Raw genomic sequence first — 13,151 nt, 5'->3', positions numbered from 1 at the left:
AACCGCTGCTTTGTGTCTTTCTGGTTACATCATTTAAATTCTCCCCTTTTGCATGCCACAGAGGCATAAATCTCCAGGGCTCTCTCACAGGATTATTCTGGGAACAGAGAGTTACAAAAACGCTTGGTCAAAGCGAAACTTGACTAACAAGCCCAGTAATGGCCCCCCCATCCCCAACAGGGCACAGCCACAGAATAATGCGTGCCTGAGGAAACAACTGTCCTCCTCTCTTCCCCCAGAAGAGCATGACCTCCGGCCAAAAGTCAGGCAAGGCTTCATTCTCTCTTAATATTTCCTCTCTGAGGCTTTGTGGAAAGCATACATCAGTTGGACCTATGCCACCCAGCTTAAAAGCTGCTGGACATAATTTCACAGCTAAGAAAAGTATTCCCTTTAACAGACCGTTAAAACGTATTGAGAAGACATTGAGGCTTTGGATAGCCAGCTGGAGAAAAAATGAGTGGGTCTATTGATTTTCATGAAAATGTTGGTTTGATTCTGCCCAGGAAAGGTATCTGCTTGGGTATTTATTTTTGTCCTCTTCCTCTCTGCCTAAGGTCTCCCTCTTCAGGTCAATACCAGGTAGGGCTGCTCCAGTCTGGGCAATCCAGTACAGTCATTCATTCAAACTCCCATTAAGCTCCCACTAGTGGACAATGTTATGGGTTGAATTGTGTCTTTCAAAATGATATGTTGAAGCCCCAACCCTTGGTATGTATATTTGGAAACAGGGCCTTTGTAGATGTAATCAAGTTAAAATGAGGTAATTCTGGATGGAGGTGCACCCTAATCCAATGATTTTTATCTCTAGAAGAGATTGGAGTGATGCATCTATAAGCCAAGGAACACTGAGGATTCCTGGCAGCCACCAAAGGCTGGAAGAGGGAAGCCAGCATCTTCCCCTGGAGCCTTCAGAGAGAGCATGGCTCCGAGGACACCCCGATTTCAGATTTCCAGCCTCCAGAATGTGAGAGAATAAATCTCTGTTGTTCTAACCCACCTAGTTTGTGGTACTTTGCTTCGGTAGCCCTAAGAATAAACACAGACACGGAGATGAAATGACACAGACCTCACCCCAAGAGAGCTTGGAATCTAGTGCTAAGTGCTGTGCTGGGGAAGCTCAGGATCCAATGGCATTAGAGGAGGGGCTGCCCCCGTGTGTTCCTGCAGGCCACATGGCCCAACGCAGGCGGTCTCTCTCTCATGAGCAGGAACTGATGCTGAGGTTGTAGTAGATTCACTGGTACCTTCTCCGGGTTTCCAGAGTCTGTGGGTTGATTTTCCTGATGTAACTGGTCTCTGTGGTCGCATAGACGTCTTCTCCACACTTCATGATGTTAATCAGGCAGTTGTCTGTGAAATCGGGGATGGTATGGGACAAGTATGTGAATGCTCTGTGGAGGAAAGCAGATCAAGAGCAAATCAATGGCTGTGTCTACCCAGCTGGAAAGTTCTGCTCAAGATGGCTTTAGTTTTCCTACCACTTAAAATGCTCTACAATTCAAGGGGGAAAAGTTCCAAGTCCCAAAGGATCACTTGAGGAATCTGGAGGACTTGGAGATCAAGTTGCCCAAAGATACCACTGTGTTGAATTAGCTAAGAAGTGAGTCATCTGGGACAAGATGGCCACCAACTGAACCCTCCTGGGCTCTGAAAAATCCAAAGGTCTCCCACACCAGAGACACCAAGAGCTGGTAGGTTGTTCTGAAGTATTTTAAGAATTTCTACAGAAATCTTATGTATCCATCCATAATGGCCCCCTAAGGCTAGCAAAACAGCTAATCCTTGCTTTTGGAAGAAATGAAAGTCCACAATGGACACTCTGAATTTGTCCAGGAAATTAGTTTTTTTTTTCTTTAAAGGAAAGTAAACAAATTATGAGAGAAAAACTCATCAGTTTGATCAGAAGATCCTGGATCCATATATTGGTTAGTGCTCCCCCTGCTGGTGAATGGTGAAGCAGCAAAGCCGCCCCACAAGGGGTGGTTTTGCGTTCCTTCCCTCCCCCCTCCATCCCCTCCCCACTTCCTGCGTGGCTCCTCCCCCGCCTGCAAATGCCAGTTCAGTGCTTGCTGTGTGCCAGCCCCAGCACTGGATACTGGAACTGGAAAGATGACGTCAGTTCCAGGAAAGCAGGAGCAATCTTCCATCTCTGGACCAGTCTACTGCTAGCACATTTCCTAACTCGTCTATATCCGAAGAGTATCAGGAAGGAGACACTGACAGTGGGTCTGATTCCCTGGCCAACAGTTTAATCATCAAGCCTGTACTACATTCATAGTCATCACAGCCCAGATGATTTGAAACATATCCAACTAAAAACCTTTCCCTGTCTCTTTCTCTCATTTGCCAGTTTCCCCACCTCACAGATCCTCCCACTTTCTCTACGCACATACAAGCAAAAATAAATCCAGATTTCTTGCTTTTTTACACAAAACATAGCATAGCATATGCTCTTTCTACACCTTATTCCGCCCTGTGCCCACCACTCAACAAGGTATCTGGGAAATCTTTCCATTCAGCACATAGGGAGCATCCTCATCACCCCCCACATTTTTTGCTCCTGCCTGGTATTTTCTTGTACAGCTTCACTCTTATTTATTTAACTACCCTTCTGTTGATGAGCATTTGGGTTATGTTCAGTTCTTCATTATAACAAATGATGCAGCCATGGATAACATTGTACGTTTGCCATTCCAGACGCGAGCAAGCCTCTCTCTAGACTGAAGAGAACGTGCGTTTATAATTTTTGAGATATAATTCCAAATTGCTCTCCTACCAGCCATATGGAAAAATACCTAATAATCTGTCAGATGCCCTTTGCCTCTTGCTATCAGTGATCAAGAACTGTGTGCCATAGACAGGCAAAGCCTGGCCAGGTGAAGGTTTTCATGTACTCTACAGAGGATTGTCAGAGGAGAGGACGCTGGTTGTTGTTTTGACCACCAAGGATATCAAAAAGCATGACCAGATTCAAAACAGACAGTTACTTGGAAAACATGTTTTTGCAGGGGTCTAGATAGGCCATCGTTCCAAACTCTGACACCACAATCCTGTTGGCCTTGATGTTGGCATTGTAGGTATCACTTCTCAGGTATTTGCTCCTGTAATAGACTTCACCTAAAAGAGAACATGCAGAATCATCCGGGCTGACACTTTTACAGTCAATTTTACGGTCAATTTCAGTCATTGTAGGGGTATTACAGAAGGAAAGGTGAGTTCAGTAGGATGGTGTCCTTTAGTGTGTGCTGGATACAAGGAGCATTTGCAGTGAGCTCTCACACACATTTCCTCACTTGAGACAACAATATGGTAAGGTAAGTATCCCTATGAGCTCCATTTTACATAGCAGGGGACTGAGGCTCAGACATGTTCATTCACCTTGCCAAGAGGTGCTGATCTGGCGCATGGACCATCTCTTCCACCATGCTAGTATCCCTCCAGGGAAGGTCCGAATTTGGAGGACTGGTCCAGAAGGCCTCATACTTGGCCTGGGTTTCCTCAGGACCTGGTTTAGCCCTAGAAACCTTCCACTGACCATTTCAGCCCCTGGAGTAATATTTGATACCTACTACAGCCAGAGGGTGACCTAGCACCTGATTCCATATATGGTAAAGTGTCAGTACCTGTGTGGAGGTCTCATTCACATAGACACTGGAGAAAATCTAACTCACTGCATAAAAGCAGGGACTCTTGACCAGTTCATCAAGACCAACCTGAAAATGTATATATGTTTCTAGACCTGTATTAGGTTCCTATGGCTGTTGTAACAAATTACCACAAACTTAGTGGCTTAAAATGACACAAATTTGTTATCTTACCATGTTGGAAGATGTAGCCTGAATGGGTCTTACAGGCCTAGAAAGCAAGGTGTCAGCAGGGAAATCTATTTCTGGCTTTTCTAGCTTCTAGAAGTTGCCTGCATTGCTTGGCTTATGGTCACATGACTCTGACCTCTGATGCTATTGTCACATCTTTTCTGACTCTGACCTCCCTCTTTCCCTTGTGATGACGCTTGTAATTACACTGAGCCCACCTGGATAATCTCCCCACCTCAAGTTCCTTAACTTAATCACATCTGCAAAGACCCTTTTACTTCGCAGAGTAATGTAATATATTCACAGTTTCCTTCTGGAAGAGAAAGGGGAACAGGGGTGGGGGAGAAGAGAGGAGAGAGCTGAGGAGGCCCATCTGGGAGTGGATGGATCAGGAAAGGCTTCCTGGAGGAGGTGGGACTTGAAATAGCCCTTGGAAGATGAATAAAATTATTTGCCCTCCATAGACTGGGGAAGTGGTAAGTAGGAGAGAGAGTAGTGCACTTCCATTCACTCTTCCTTGAAAGTCTGAAAGCGAAGGGCTGGAGGTGGGAAAGGCAGCCCACCTCCTGCAGGAGCTGAGTAACATGGGTTTTAGCATGAGGCAGGGGCTTGGGAGCAGCCCTATGGGATGAGGTTAAGGGGTGGGGGCTCTACTGGCATATATGAGACCTTCAAACCATTTGGTGGACAATTTGAAACCTCTAGGTTTTTAAATTTTTATTTAATTTTGCTGTTAATTAGCAAGTGACATGTTGATTTTTCCCTGCTATAGAATACATTCTTTGCTGTAATATAATATATGTTTCCAATGTTGGTTCAAATATAATATGCAAAAAGCCCAGGTCATACTGACATTTCATTCCCATAAAACAAGTTGATTAGAGAGATATCCATCATGTATCCACTGTCATGATGATGGGCTTAGGAGAGAACACCTTCCCAAGAAATTCTTGTCTGGTGACTTTTTATATCTAAGAAAGGAAACAGTGCTAAGAGCTGACATTTATTGTGCACATGTGTGCTAAGTACTGTGTGGACACTTTATGTGTATTTTTTCTGGTTTGATTCTAAAACATTGGAAGTGTATAGAATACATCAACCAGAAATGTGTTCTTAAGGGGGGGGGGGATCAACCTAATGTCATTTGCTAATCAACAAAATAAGAAAATTTAAGCACTTGAGGGTTTCAAATTTCTTACCAAATGAAGTACAAGGGGCTTAGGCACTCATGACCTTGCAGGCCCAGTTCCAGTGAGTAAAATTGAGGCACAGAGAGGCTAAGTACCTTGCCTTAAGCCACACAGCTAGGGAGGGGTAAGCTGGATTCAAAGCTGACACAGCCACCACCATGAGTTTGACCATTCTGTCTGATCCTCGTTATTAAAAATGCACCTCTGGAAAAGGGCTACCATAACTGCATGGCTTGCTGAAGCTTCACAAACTGAACCGACCCATATGAACTACAAACTAGTTAACAGACAGAACATGAGAACCCCCTGGAGGTCCCCCATAACTTGTCCAGTCACAAGCTTCTCCCCTCCCTGCCCCGCGAGCCACTATTTTGACCCCTAAAAGTCTCTATTAGTTTTGCCCTCGGGATTGCGTTTTCATGTCCATCTCCAAAGGACGTGAGTGTTCGTTTCAGTGGTAAGGACTCCAGCCTGTGCACCTAGATGGAAATAATAGCAATAATGGTGACGCTAGTCTTCATAAAATTGGAAGAGACCATGAAAGATCTTCTAGTTCTTTCTCTAGGCTTTGGGAGGTAAACTGTGTGTGCCCAGGGGCAGATCACCATCTATCCTCTTCTCAAACGTCTTTTCACAGGTGGCTGCTGTGAAAATAAGTATCACTGAGATACTTCAGGAGTGGAGGCTCTGTTCTGGGGCTGCAGGAAGAAATAGGGAGGAATGACTTCGGGTTAATCCAGCCCTGGGTTTGTGTATTCAACCAGTATCTATTAATCACCTTGGTGGGCCAGGAAGTGGGGGTGACCAGCATAGGCACATCTCTACCCCTGAGGGGATTCAGGTCTCCAAGTGGCTATGAATCCTACTCTGTCATCTACTGACCATGCACTTGACCTTGTGTCAGAGTCAAGACTTGACCTCTCTGCTCTGATGTGAAGATCATGATATGTTTCTTATGGAGTTGCTGTGATGCTTAAGGCCTGTAAAGCATTCAGCACATATTAGGTGCTCAATAAAAGCGACATATGCTATTGAGATGCAGTGGGTAGAGTGGGCAGGCTTTGGTTCCAGGGTTAGTCCTAATTCCAGCCATGTGACCCTGGGTGAGTCTCTTTATCTCATTGAACCTCAGTTTTCTCAACTGGAAATTAGGGATCACGCAGCCCTCCCCAGATAGGATTGGGAGTTTTAAATGAGATGGGATGATATAAGGAGTTAGGCCCATTGGCACATGGCATGCACTTGCCAAGTAATGACTGTGGAAATTTGGAATGGTCCAACAAAATCCTGGAGGCAGGAAGACTCAGCTGGGGGTTGGTGTGGCCACACACACTGGTCTTTGGTCACATGCTACATAGACCCTACTTCACGGCCACCATGGTCTCCCCCTGACTCAGCCTGTGCTTCGCTGGTCACTCTCTGAGGGTCACCACCTAAAAGCACTGGCTAAGGTGCTTTCCCTAAAATGCTGGATTAAGTTCACTTGAAATGTAAACACCCATCCCAGGCTAGCTGTCAGCAGGAGGCCCATTTCCTATAAACAACCAGCCTCAGAGCACGCATGGAGGGCTCAGGGGCCACAGGAAAACATGTCTCTGGAATTACTCAAGGCTGACACTCAACTCTGAGGCTGAGATTAAAGAAGGCCACCACACATTCCCCAGAACCCTGCTCCCTGGTGAGCCCCAATTAGCCACATTCCTTCTAAAGGGACACAAGTAAACAGATGTGCTCCTGCCTGGAATCTTCTAGAATTGGGTCAAGTTTGATATTCTGGGGGGACTGAGAGATTATATATATATATATATATATATATAATCTACCTCCATTTTAAGCAAACTTCCAAAAGGCTAGTTTAAAGCTATAATAATTGAAAAAGCTCCAGAAAAGGCTAAATTCTGGAGAGCTCTTTTTGTCTCTAAACCTTGGTGATGCTGGCTCTTGGAATTCACATGTTGAAATCCTCGTGGGACAATGACCTTGCCTCTAAATAAAAAATTATCGAAATGTACTGTTGAGGGAGACTTGAGTTTATTCATCTCTATGCCTGCTTTATAAAAATTTTTAATTTTGAAATAATTTTAAGGGCGCCTCGGTGGCTCATTTGGTTAAGTGTCTGACACTTGAACTCAGCTCAGGTCTTGATCTCAGGGTGATGAGTTCAAGCCCTGTGCTGGGCGTGAAGCCTACTTTAAAAAAAAAAACCACACACAAATTATTTTAGACTTACAAAAAAGAGCACTCCTATATACCCTTTGTCCGGCTTCTCCTCCGCTCCGCTCCTTTAGTTAAATCTTAGGTTTTTAAAACATTAACTTTCACTGGTTTCTGCTGAAGGCCACAGACCATTTTTCTATCTTTCTGCTTTCTTATTCCAGTCTTTTCTTACTGGTTTGGCACTGATTCAGGTTTTCCATGCTGGCTGTACACTCATCACCTGGTGCTCTGAAACAGTGGCAGAAGCCTGAGCCCCACCTCCACAGTGCGCTGATGAACTTGGTCTTGGGTGGGACAGGGCAGAGAGACTGGAGGTTCACTGCAGAAGTCTTCTTTTTTTTTTTTTATTAACACATAATGTATTATTTGTTTCAGGGGTACAGGTCTGTGATTCATCAGTCTTACACAATTCACAGCGTCCACCATAGCACATACCCTCCCCAATGTCCATCACCCAGCCACCCCATCCCTCCCACCCCCCCACTCCAGCAACCCTCAGTTTGTTTCCTGAGATTAAGAGTCTCTTATGGTTTGTCTCCCTCTCTGGTTTCATCTTGTTTCATTTTTCCCTCTCTTCCCCTATGATCCTGTCTTGTTTCTCAAATTCCTCATATCAGTGAGATCATATGATAATTGTCTTTCTCTGAGTGACTTATCTCGCTTAGCATAATACCCTCTAGTTCAATCAACGTCATTGCAAATGGCAAGATTTCATTTTTTGATGGCTGCATGATATTCCTGTGTGTGTGTGTGTGTGTGTGTGTGTGTGTGTGTGTGTGTGTACACCACATCTTCTTTATCCATTCATCTGTTGATGCATATCTAGGCTCTTTCCACAGTTTGGCTGTTGTGGACATTACTGCTATAAACATTGGGGCGCACATACCCCTTTGGATCACTACATTTGTATCTTTGGGGTAAATACCCAGTTGTGCAAGTGCTGGGTTGTAGGGTAGCTCTATTTTCAATTCTTTGAGGAACCTCCATAGTGTTTTCCAGAGCGGCTGCACCAGCTCACTGCAGAGGTTTTCTGAAACCTCAGTGTGCTCAGGGCCATCTAGGAAATGTGTTAGAAACACCGATGCCCTGACCGTACCCTTCAGGATTATGATTCACTCAGCCCTGGGTGGGGTCTCAGGGTTTAGAGCTTTAATCCTAGGGGATTCTGATGTTAAGAGGTACACAAACCACCTTTTGAGAAATATTGGCTTTGTGTTATCTGTAAATCAGAGGACCCTGCTCACCCTGTGCATGTCCTCTTGAATCATGTATAGTAGTACTTAACATTTTTGGTTTATGTTCCTACTCTTGGGGAGTAGAATGGGGAGCCATTGAGAGTTGTAGAGGAGAGATGAGGCCAGGCTGTGCCGCACTAATGTTGGCAATCTGACAGCCGCGAGAGGATTGGGCTGGAGAGATGAGGGGGGAGGGTAGCCAGCAAGAGGGGGAAGCAGAGCAGAACAGCGTAAGTCTTCGGTCATGAGATTCTAGATTTAGAGAGCATTGGGTTTATATCTGACATCCACCACTTCCTAGCTGTGTGCCTTTGGGCAAGTTACTTAGCCTCTCTGGGCATCAGGCTCATCTGTAAAATCAAGAGGTACCTTCCTCAGAAGCTGTAGTGAGGGCTGAGTTGTGGGTGGGCACAAAGCACTTGAGCCAGTGGCCAGCAAGCACTCCCTGTAGTGAGTGTTGAAGAGATCGACTGGGAACGTATTGCTTCCTTCTCCCAAAACAACCTTTACCTCGTTCATGCCATTTGGGCTCCATAAAGAGTTTCCTAGTGCCCCTCTGGGCCAGGCCCAGTGCCAGGTAATGAAGACACAACAATTTGAACAGAAACCCTGTGTTCTGGGGCCTCCCACCCTAGGCTGGAGAATGGCAAGCTGATCATTGCAAAGCAGAGTAGGGCATGTACCTTCAACACAGGCCAGGTTCAAGAGCAGGATGGGGGAGGACGAGTAATTGAGTGGACTCTCTGTACTTCCCATTTTCCAGCCAGTTCCAGATTATGCATAGAATCAAGTCTTTCATGCTATTGCATATTTTTTTTAATTTTCCTATATATTATGTTTTGATATCTTAAAAAACCGTTTTGGTTGGAGGAGACTGTCCTTCCCTGGACTAGCCAATTTTTAGAGGTAGCAAAGGGCCCAGCATATCTGTGAGATGAAAACTAACCTATCCAGAGCCAGATCTCCTCTCTCTGGTCCACGCACTCCAGGAAGCAATATTCCTCTGCCTTCATCACCCCAGGGCCAGGTGCCAGGCAACCAGAGACCACCCCCGAAGTCCAAAGCCTGCCAGCACTACTCACACCAGCTGATCCTAAGCTGTTTACTCTGCTCCATCTTGTCTTTCCCTCAGAAACCCCAGGACAGGCCATGGCCTATGTGCTTCCCCTGCTCCTGTGTTCTGCCTCTGGACCACCCTGTTGCCATCCACTGTGGACCGGTGTGACATGCCGTGCCTCCTAGGACCTGTGAGTATAAAAGGCTTTGCTCCCAAGCCTCTCTCTGTCTCCTTTCATGGTCACACCTAACTGACCATCCCATAAAAGACAATAAAACAGGTACTTACCTTTGACAATGAATTTTTAGTTTGAAAAATCTACTAGAAACTTTTAGAAAGTTTAGCCCACTCAAGGATTTTGGTGGATGGCAGCCATGCTTCTGAAAGACAGCCATGGATTGGTCATCCCCTACTGGTTCTCTGGTCCCCAGAGCCTCTATGGAAGGATGTGGAAACCACCATTCAGTAAGCTGTGAGGGCTCACTTAAGCTACCTGCCATTTCTCAGGGGGATGTGTGGCGGTGGGAGGAGGAGAGCAGGGATGGTTGCAAACTTGAACCCTAGACAAAACAAGTCAGATCCTAGCCCTACCTCAGTGACCTTGCTCGGATAAGTCACTCAACCTCTCTAAAGCTCCCATTTCTGTGTCTGCAAAGAGGGGACAAAGCACACCTCCCACGCAGTGCTAATGTGAGCACCTGAAATGGACCACAAGGGACCTGACAGCATGGCAAAGCAGGGCCTTCTGGAAAGGAAGCCAGTGTACTTTTACCTTTCATGCACGTCATCCAGAACAGCGTTGATTTCCCTAGGAATCATTGGTAACTTCTATCAGGAGAGGAGGGGACTGTTAAGGCTGAGAGCTGTCGGCAAATATGGAACCACCCACTCTGTAGCTGAGTCTCAGTAAAATCTGTTAAGTTTTTGCAAACTCAGAGCTCATGGTTTTCACACATGGGGTCTCTATTCATGAAATCTTAGAGCAAGCCACTGGCACCAAAAAAATAATTGCTGACTGGCTTAGATGAAATAGTAATTAAGCAAAAATAACACTAATGGTTATTGAGCACGTGTTCTGTGCCAGGTATTATACAAAGCTCCTTACACATATTAATGCCTTTAAATTCCTTAAATTCCACATTCCTGATATCTCCATTTTACAGATGGGGAGAGAGAGAAAGGGTCAGTAACTTGGCCAAGGTCACACAGCTTGGGTGCATGTTAGCTAGGATGAAGAAGGATCCAAACCCAGTGACAGTGATGGTGGTTTTCAATCTATTCTGCGCCTACCAGGTGTCAGGCCCCTGCTAGATACCTGGCCCTTCTAATGATCATGACAGCTCTCCAGAGGAGATCATCAAGCTCTTTTTACTGCGGTGGACACAGAGGCCAAGGGAGGTGAAGTGATCTGTTTGTCATGCTGGAATGCAGGGGTTAAAGAAAAATGTCACCAAGCTGAAGCATTAGGACACGAACTTCCCCAGCATGTGACTCTGAGCCTGCTAAAGCCTCATGTGACCCATCCCAGACCTCTTTAAGAACTCAGAGTGTGCTGTTGTGACATACAGCAGCTTCATGGCCAACAGCAAAGAGTTTACCATCCACCTCGTGAGCCAGTCACCTGAACCCAGAATTCTGCCTTATTCAGCCATTTCAGTCTCCCCTTTGGGAGAGCCACTGAACTTGTTGCTTGAGTGACTGGTCTCCCTTGCCTGGTGAGCAATCTACTCAGCTCTGTTCCTTTCAGCTCTGTTCTCTTCCTATTCTGATTTGAGGCATGTCTGACTCCAAAGCCAGTAATCTCCTCCTGCTCTCACCCATCTTAACGAGAATGCATATCATTTTGCAGGTTGGGCTCTCTGAAAGAGAAACTTGGCCGCCTTTCCAGGGAGGTTTGCGCTTGTGGTTGGCTGAATGATGGACTCTCCAAGATGTCCATGTTCTAATCCCTGAAACCTATGAAGTTGTTACCTTATAGGGCAATGCAGGCATGATTATATTAAAGGTTTTGAGAAGGGAGATGATCCTGGATTATCTGGGTGGGCCCAATGCCATCACAAAGGTCCTTATAAGAGGCAGACAGGAAGGTCAGAGAAGGAACTGACTATGGAAATGAGGGAGGTGGGGAGAGTGAGGGAGAGAGCAGGTGTGCAAGATGCTCTGCTGCTCTTTGCAGGTGCAGCTGGGGCCACAAGCTAAGGAATGCAGGCAGCATCTAGAAGCTGGAAAAGGCAAGGAAATGGGCTATCTCCCTGGAGCCTCCAACACCTTGATTTTAGCCCAGTTTTGACTTCTGACTTCCATAACTGTAAGAATAAATGAGTGCTGTTTTAAGCTACTAAATTTGTGGTTGTCTTTACAGCAGCAATGGCAAACCAACACAGTACTCTTACCATCTCTAATTGTGAAGCTGTGGAGCAAGGCCAGGCCATCAAACCAGTCTCCCCCACTGTGTGCATTCCAGGCCCGTTGCAGAGCAGGGTGCCCTGCAGCCATGTGGGAATCCTGCCTGTTAAGAGAAAGAATGTTTTGTTTCCAGTTTTCACATCCCAACCAAAAAGCTATGAGACGTGGCCATGGAAAGGAATTGAGGTCACAGTCCCAACACGACTCACTGCACCCACTCATTCCTTCAGCAGTCGTTTCCAGAAAGGGTAGGATATGCCTGGATTGTGCCAGCACTGAGGATACCGAGATGAACTGACGTCATCCCTGTCCTCAAGTTGCTCACCACCCACGGAGCAGATGGATGAACAGACACCCAAACCACACCACAATGAAGGAAGGCAATGTGACAGGCTCAGCAAGGAGGCTGTGTAGAATAGAACCTCACCTCCAGGTGGGGTGAGAGCAGGAGGGTTGGGCTTGCTTCCTGGAGGAGCCACTGGCTGAGTCTTGAAGGGGAGTAGGTAGTGGCCTCCCAAAGGTGGGGAAAGAACATTCTAGAACTGTGCTGCCCAATATGGTAGCCGCCGGTCTCATGTGGCCACTGAGGACTTGAAACCTGGCCAGTCTGAACAGAGATGTGCTGTAAAGTGTAAAATACACACTGAATTTCAAAGGCTAAATATAAAAAAAATGTAAAATATCTCAATAGCAATTTAAAAAATATTGATTACATGTTGAACGTATAATATTTTGGATATGTTGCCTTAAAAATATACAGTTAAAATTGACCTTTTTTTTTTCCTTTTTCAGTGTGGCTATTAGGAAATTTAAAACTATGCATGTGGCATCATTCTATCTCTGTTGAACAGCACAGCTCTGGAGGTAGGGTGCTGGAACAGACGCCGTTGGTGCCCCACACTTGTCCTCTTGGCACTGACCTCTCCCTGAAGGCTGCTTTCTGCCACTACCTGCAGCTCTCTGCCTGAGGGCTTTGTTTTCACTGAGGGAGATGATCTGCCCACACACTGGGCAAGCTGGAACACCTTGGAGTTAATGCCCCTGGAAGTGGTTGTCACCCAAAGATGGATGGGGAGTTGGGCATCACTTGTCACACCACTTCTTTGCCCTCAGCTGGGACAATATGAGGCATGTTTTACACTATGCCCAGAGGGCTCAGCTCTGAGGGCTCACAGTGGTCAGTGGCTTGACAATGCCCTTTTATTGGTTTCCCTCCCAGTGTTTCTTG

The 13,151-nt window shown here is 45.9% G+C and overlaps 1 protein-coding gene across 1 annotated transcript in view; it reads right to left on the bottom strand.

The window, feature by feature from the left end:
* The window catches only part of BCO1 (beta-carotene oxygenase 1), a 131,500-nt gene that overhangs the window by 20,798 nt on the left and 97,551 nt on the right, over nt 1-13,151 (bottom strand). The window contains 5 exon segments of the mRNA XM_025860387.2: nt 580-598; nt 1,248-1,394; nt 2,991-3,120; nt 11,911-11,958; nt 11,961-12,026. Coding sequence (XP_025716172.1) covers nt 580-598; nt 1,248-1,394; nt 2,991-3,120; nt 11,911-11,958; nt 11,961-12,026 — 410 coding nt within the window.

Source organism: Callorhinus ursinus, unplaced genomic scaffold (assembly GCF_003265705.2).
Source record: "Callorhinus ursinus isolate GAN/ISIS: 27379988/994484 unplaced genomic scaffold, GSC_fseal_2.0 scaffold46, whole genome shotgun sequence".
In the NCBI taxonomy this organism is placed as follows: Eukaryota; Metazoa; Chordata; class Mammalia; order Carnivora; family Otariidae; genus Callorhinus; species Callorhinus ursinus.
Note: the sequence above shows the minus strand (reverse complement) of the source record. Positions and strands in the feature narration are given on the sequence as shown.